This window comes from Uranotaenia lowii, unplaced genomic scaffold (genome assembly GCF_029784155.1).
Source record: "Uranotaenia lowii strain MFRU-FL unplaced genomic scaffold, ASM2978415v1 HiC_scaffold_944, whole genome shotgun sequence".
NCBI lineage: Eukaryota > Metazoa > Arthropoda > Insecta > Diptera > Culicidae > Uranotaenia > Uranotaenia lowii.
In genome coordinates this window covers 7,138-14,393 of record NW_026598916.1, presented here as the reverse complement: position 1 = coordinate 14,393, position 7,256 = coordinate 7,138, and the positions used below count along the sequence as shown (strand labels likewise).

The 7,256-nt window shown below is 43.1% G+C and overlaps 1 protein-coding gene across 1 annotated transcript; it reads right to left on the bottom strand.

Annotated features, from left to right (window-relative positions):
• Positions 1-344: 344 nt before the first annotated feature.
• Positions 345-6,905, bottom strand: LOC129760983 (uncharacterized). The gene is made up of 4 exons (XM_055758684.1): positions 5,861-6,905; positions 4,360-4,470; positions 3,884-4,285; positions 345-3,787 (listed from the first exon to the last, which is right to left on the bottom strand). Exons 1-4 carry the CDS (start codon positions 6,903-6,905, stop codon positions 345-347), a joined length of 5,001 nt encoding a protein of 1,666 aa, XP_055614659.1.
• Between the last annotated feature and the right edge of the window lie 351 nt (positions 6,906-7,256).

Below are 7,256 nucleotides of genomic sequence, written 5' to 3'. Positions count from 1 at the left end.
CTCGCAAACTCTGACTAAAGCAGTATGTGGATGTGTGTACTGAAAGGATGTGCTAGATAGACAACGAGCCACTATCCGGACTAAGGAACTGCAGAAAAATGTATGTGGTTATAGTTTTTAACCGACTGAATACTAACTTATAATCGCCTGCTTACCGATGCTTAATACTAGATCCTTAAATCAACTTTCACCAATCTAGTATTTTCCCTCACGTATCGAAATGCTTCTCAACGACGATTCTACCAAATAAGCTCTAAAAATGCAAATCATTCGCCTCAATTTGACGTTTCTCTCACTTCTAAACAATTTTCAATTTATCCAGGGGTCGATCGGTACTCACGCCACTAAGGTTGCCCAATACCAGGGGTACCCGCAACATCCCCCTCTCCGTGTAGTGTCGGCGATGCTGGATACTCCTCGTTCTGCGAAGCGGATCTGATGTCTAACAACGCCAAGTTTACAACTGATTTTTCAGTAATTCCCATTGATGTCTTTATCTTCGCCCACCGCACTTGGTTATCTATCCCTTTGATAACTTCCAGAACTAACCCTTTTGTCCACCCATTCCGCCTTTTTTCATCCACCAATATAACGACATCACCTGGTTTGAGAGGTTTAATTGGTTCGAACCATTTTGTTCGTCTGGTCAGGGTTGGTAGATATTCATGGATCCATCTGCTCCAAAAAACATCTGCAAGTTTACTTGCCAGCTGCCAACTATCCCTAAGAACATTTCCTTCTGATTTCGTTTCGCTCATAGGCTGGGTAATTCCCTTGTCTCCATAAAGCAGGAAATGATTCGGAGTAATTGCCTCATCTGTCTCTGAGCTGATCGGAATGTAAGTCAGGGGTCTTGAGTTGACTATGGCTTCTGCTTCGAGAACAACAGTCTCTAAAACTTCATCACACGGGTTTCGACAGTAATCAGCAATTCCTTCCATGGCCCTTTTAATGGATCTGACCATGCGCTCCCACGCACCTCCCATGTGTGGAGTAGCTGGAGGATTCAAAATCCAGCGTGTATTGGAGTTTGTGAACGTAGCTGCGCAATCGGTTTGGATGTTTTGAATTTGTTCAAGCAGTATGTTTTTCGCCCCGCGAAAGTTCGTGCCCTGATCAGAGTAAAACGATGTGGGTGATCCTCTTCGCGCTATGAATCGCCTTATAGCTAGAATACATGCGTTTGATGAAAGGCTGTGAGCGACTTCGATGTGAACGGCCCTTATTGTCAAACAAGTGAACAGTACTCCCCAACGTTTAACGAGACTACGATTTTGTTTAACTAAAATTGGGCCAAAATAATCGATGCCGGTATGGGTAAAGGGTCGGATATAAGGAGTCAAGCGGACCATTGGCAGAGGAGCCATTCTAGGCGGTCTTGGCAAAGCACCTTTAATTCGACAAAGAAGGCAATTTTTCGCAACTTTCTTAATGACTGATCGAAGACTAGTTACATGAAATTGTTGACGCATTTCGTTCAGAATAGTTTCAGCATTTCCGTGAACAAAACGGCGGTGGAAACTGTCTACCAATAAAAAGGTAATTCGATGAGTTTTTGGTAGTATTATTGGAAATTTAGTATTGTACGGAGCTGTGGGGGCTTCTCTAATTCTGCTATCAATTCTCATTACACCGTAGTCATCCAAAAACGGAGAAAGTTTGTACAGTTCGCTGTGTTTACCAACGCAATTTTGATTCGATTTCAATGACGCATATTCTGCTGGAAAACTTTCGGCCTGTACTTGTCGCCAAAGCACGTTCTCAGCTGTTAGGAATTCTTCCGATGTAAGGATTCCGGATTTGCCTGACTTTCGGAATTTATTGCTTGCTCTTATTACATAGGTTGTGCTTCTCAATAAGCGGCTCCAGAGAGAAAATCGACAAGGATCAATGATGAAATAAGTTGGCGCTTCAAAATGGTGCAGAAAATGAATTCTCACATCCTGGATGGTATTACTAACTTTTTTATCTTGTGGCCATTCTGACTCTGGGTCAAGTAGAAACTGAGGCCCTGTAAACCAGGTGTTGTTCGGAGAGAAATCAGGGCCGCTGTCCCATTTCGTGGCCTTATCAGCAACATTTAGTTTCGAAGGAATATAACGCCATTCACTAATAGTCGTCGTGCTTAAAATTTCTCCTACTCTGTAGCTAACAAACTGGTGATATTTTCTGCTATCTGAACGGAGCCAAGCAAGGACGGTTTGTGAATCGGTCCATAGAAAGCGTTGTTTTATATGGAGATCCAAAGACGAACAAATGTTATTCATTTCTCTGCTGCCTTTAAGGGCAGCCTGGAGTTCAAGGCGCGGTATGGATAGAGGGCGTAAGGGAGCAACTTTGGTTTTCGCCGCCACAAATGCGCATCGAGGAACATCGTGATGCAGAACCCTCAAATAAGCAACGCACGCATACGCTGCTTCACTGGCATCCACAAACATATGTAACTGGAGATTTTCAAACTCGTTACTCACCATTCCACTGAAGAAGCAACGAGGAACTCGCACGACATCCAAATTTTTCAAAAGTTCACAGCAGCGGTTCCATTTTTCAAACAGCTCATCCGGAATTCGTTCATCCCAGTCTGACCCGTGCTTCCATATCTCCTGCATCAGAATCTTTCCATGGACTACATAATGGGCTATGAGCCCAAGGGGATCGAAAATGCTCATAATTGTCCGTAGTACCTGACGCTTGGTAGGTTTGAGCTCTCCTCCCACGAACTTCGAGATTTCATCATGTAAACTAGTGCTGAACGTTAGGTGATCGGACGCAGGTAACCACATCATTCCAAGTATCCGCTCGGCTCTATCAGACTCTTCGATGCCTGGTTCCAGATTTAATGATTTCTTTTCAGGTAATCTGGGTTCACCGATTTGTATCAAGACTTCCGGTGAGTTGGAAAGAAAATTTCGAATTTCGAAGCCTCCTCTTGCTTGCACATACTTTACATCTAGGACTCGAGCTACTGCTTCTTCAATTGTGTCAACGCTTTGCAAATAATCATCCATGTAATGATCCTTGATTATTGCCTTGGCTGCCTCTGGATAATCTTCGGCATGGTCAGTGGCGTTTTTATTCTTTATAAACTGAGAAATAAATGGGGAGCAGGTCGCTCCGAAGGTTACCACATCCATGACATATACTTGGGGCTGGTCTTTGGGGTTCGAACGATACAAGAAACGTTGTGACTGACTATCTTGAGCACGGATGCGAATTTGGTGGAACATCTCTTTGATGTCGCCACACACAGCGATATTTTTCTGCCGAAATCTCAGCAGGATAGAAGGCAACGAAGTCAAGAGATCAGGTCCTGTCAGTAGCATATCGTTAAAAGAGATTTTGTTCACTCGAGCTGCCGCGTCCCAAATAAGCCTTACTTTTCCAGGTTTTTTTGGATTTTGTACAACCCCGAGAGGCAAATACCAAACTCGCCGGGGGTCGGTTTTATTCAATTCTTCCTCCGTGGCGATATGAGCGTAATTTTTCTCCAGATAGCTACTCACTTGCTGCTTTACTGCCAATTCCAATTGGGGATCTTTCTGCAATCGTTTCTCCAATGAGACCATCCTACTCCTCGCCATTTCAAAACTATTCGGGAAGTCCGGTAGATTAAATCTCCATGGTAAACCTGTTTCAAAACGGTCCTTAAGGCGCTGCGTGGTTTTGTTTAAAATTTCTACTGCTAACTTGTCTGCTTCTGATTGGTGTACGTTGTTTGTACTAGCTTCTTCTATGCCATAGAATTTGCTAATTTGTTGATGAAGACTCACATTATCCATATACTCGTCTGAATGAACATGGAGTTGGTGTGTCTCGTTATAGAACGATGATTGTTTGCCGAACACACACCAACCGATTCGAGTCTTAACTGCTACTGGCTCACCTTGTCGTCCTTCTCGGATTTTCAATTGGGTTAACAGATGAACATGCTCTATTCCGATGATAATCCCTGGAGAAACATTGGAGTAACTCTCTACTGGTAGGCCTCTAAGGTGTGGGTAATGTTTCTGCATCTCGTCATAGTCCAAAGATTGGAGTGGTAATTTCAATTGGTTAACAGTGCGTACATTCCCCAATTTGAAACCTTTTTCACCGTTGGTACTTCGAAGCTCGATCGCCACGCGTTTCGAGTTTTTCTCCTCTCTGGATATGTTACTCGTCCAGGTTAGGGAAAACGAGTCCTGGATTCCTTCTAAACCAATGGCTTCGGCAATTTCGGCATCAAGCAGTGAAGAAGATGAGCCGTCATCTAAAAATGCGACCGTTTTAATTTCTTTTTCTTCTCCTTTAATTATAACAGGCAGGTATCGGAACAACGATGTGGATGTAAGAGCGTGTAAGTTGTGATGCGATACAAACGTGGTGTTCGCTGAAGCGCTAGGTTGTGAAACATTTTCTGCAGAATTGTGTGGATGCAGCAGGGTGTGGTGACGCACTCGACAGCCTTCAAATTCACATCCTTTGACTGATCTGCATGGCCATTTTCTATGGGGTATTAAACAAATTCTACAAAGATTTTTGTTCCTTACTACGTTCCATTTTTCATCTATTCCCAGCTCCTTAAATTTAATGCAAAATGCGATTTCATGAGCAGGATGTTTACAATATACGCAGGTTTTTTCTTTATTGTTTTTGGGACCGGAAATATTTTCCGAAACTTCTTCTTGCGGTTCTTTGTCCCTGCTTTCGGCATGTAAAAATAGCTTTTGTTTCTCACGAGAATCTTTATAATTCTTGATTTTTCCAAGTGGCAGTGGGAACGCAACATCTGATGTAACTTCGACATAATCGCTCATGAAATCCTTGAATGTTTCTAAATTGACATCCATTCTTTGCCGTTTGAACCGACCCCACTCCACTTGCATTTGGGGGGGCAATTTATCAATCAGTTCTTTAAGCATCGAAGGATTTGATAGATAATTTGTGAGTTTAGCAGCAATCATGTGGTTTACAACGTTTCGTACCATCAATCCGAAACTGATTATGGATTGTAAGTTTTCTTGTTTGGGACCAGGCGTGTCCCTCAATTTTTGTAATAGCGAATGTACGAGGATTTCTGGTTTACCAAATAACATTTTCAATGTGGCTATTACTTCGGGTACTGTCTCGGGAACCAACAGTGAACTTCGGACCGCATCTAAGGCTTTACCCTTCAGACACCTTTGTAATCTCGCTAAATTTTCCGAGTTTGACAAACCGCAAGTTTCGGTGCTCTGACAAAACATACTGTAGAAAAGAGGCCACTCTAGAGGGTCTCCATAAAATATCTCGAGATCTCGAGCCACATATTGACGCGCCGCTAACTGAGCTTTGGTGGGGCCTAAGTTGGAGTTTTGTGATAGAAGGTTCTCGCTCACTGGTAGCATTAAGACGTCCTGATTATCGTGGTCCTCATATTGAACTAATGGTGAATTTGGCTTTGACGAAGTACTTGTTATGTTGACTGGACCTAAGGCATTCATGTCGGCTGAGAATTGTTGTTCACAAAAATTCTCTCTATACTTTCTTCTTTCGGCTGTTGATTCATTATACGCCGGAGATGCCAATAATGTTCTGCAGCTACTGAAAACCGAATTTCCATCCGCAATACTGACGCTTGATCCTAATCCTGAACATTTTGTATAGCTCGTCGATGCAGGTATCATTTCGCCACTAGGAACTGATTTCGAACATGTGTTACAGTTCGCTGAAGAAAGATTATAATTTTGGATACCTATTTCGTTTCTTTGTTCAGGAGTCGGCTTGTTCGACATTAGCTGTACATTTTTCAGATTCGAAGCTAACTCACTCACCGAAGAAGAAATCAAACTGCTTTTTTGAGAAACGGGAAAAGCGCTTCTGACATTCGTTACAATCGAACCTATCGTTTTTGGTTCAAAATCCACTCGGCACGGTGCTGACCGCCGATGTAGATTGGAAGGAAACTTGACACGACCGAAAGTTTCTGCGATAGTTAATTTGGGACGATGAATCTTTCCTATTTCTGCATTTGTGCCGAAAGTCATTTGAGCGACCGTTTTGGGTATGGCTCCAGTGTATTTGGTTGTTGGAATGAAATGTGCATCAAAACCGGTTTGTAATTGTTGACTCAAAACGTTCAAAGAAGTTGGAACTCTTGTAGCGTCTAGATATTGCGTTTTCGACGGTTGGCACACAGAAGTAGCTATTCGATACCCAGCATTACTCTGCGTCAACTTTAGGTGACCAACCGAATTCGCCGAATCGCACTTCATCATCGTCGTCGAGGCAATACTCGAAATTGAGGCGATCAAACTGTTGGTGCTAATCATTGGAAATATAGAAGCAGTTTGCGGTGTGGAAGCGGAAGTGGGTGTGATACCGGTTTGAAGTGGACTGTTGTTTTCGTGTCTCAAGGCGAAACCGAGTCTTTTCTCAACTGCGGCTTGTTCATAAGGTCCAGTAACCGGCACGGACGACAACAAGCCTCCAGTGGATGCCGTGGTGGGGCAAGCCAACCAGTTCTCGACTATTTGCACACTCGATCTACTACTTATACTTCGTCTAGTGGAACCAATGCTAGAAGTATCCGATAAGGAAGTGTACTTCTCTCTTATATACTGTTCCTCGATCTCCAGTTTCTTTTCAGCTCTTTTTTGTTGTATTTCCGTTTCTTCTTCGAGGGCTTTCAGCCGAAGCAACCGTTGCTCTTCAAGCATGCGCAGGTGACTCCCCGAACGTCTGCTTGGTCGGGAACCAGCCGATCTCTCTGATCGGGGGTTTGGTATTTCGTTGACCAAAGCTGAACCTCTTCTACACTTCGGGCAATGCCACGATCGGTCGATCTCGGAAATAGAGTCGGTTACTCCAGCGCATTGATAATGCGCCCATGCCTCGCAGTTATCGCATCCGACTAAATTATCGACTGAGTCCGAGAGGTTACACATTACACAATTATACTGCTTAGCAAGTTGCGAATTCCGTCCATTCGTGGAGCCTTCCATAATGTAGAAAATTCTTAAAAGATTGTTCGGAACGCCCTCAGGAAAACCAATTTTGTTAGCTGATGCTTTTAAGCTGTAATTTTATTTAACCTAATTATAATTTGTTCTTTAGATCATTGGAGTTGCTACTTACAATTTGTTTTCTCGCTGACACTTTATGGGCAGTTCTGACGGTTTCTTTTACTCAGCTATCGAACGCTGTTGAACAAAATAATTGTTTCAATACCGATTCAGGACTATTTCCAAAATTACTTACGGTATACTCGCAAACTCTGACTAAAGCAGTATGTGGAT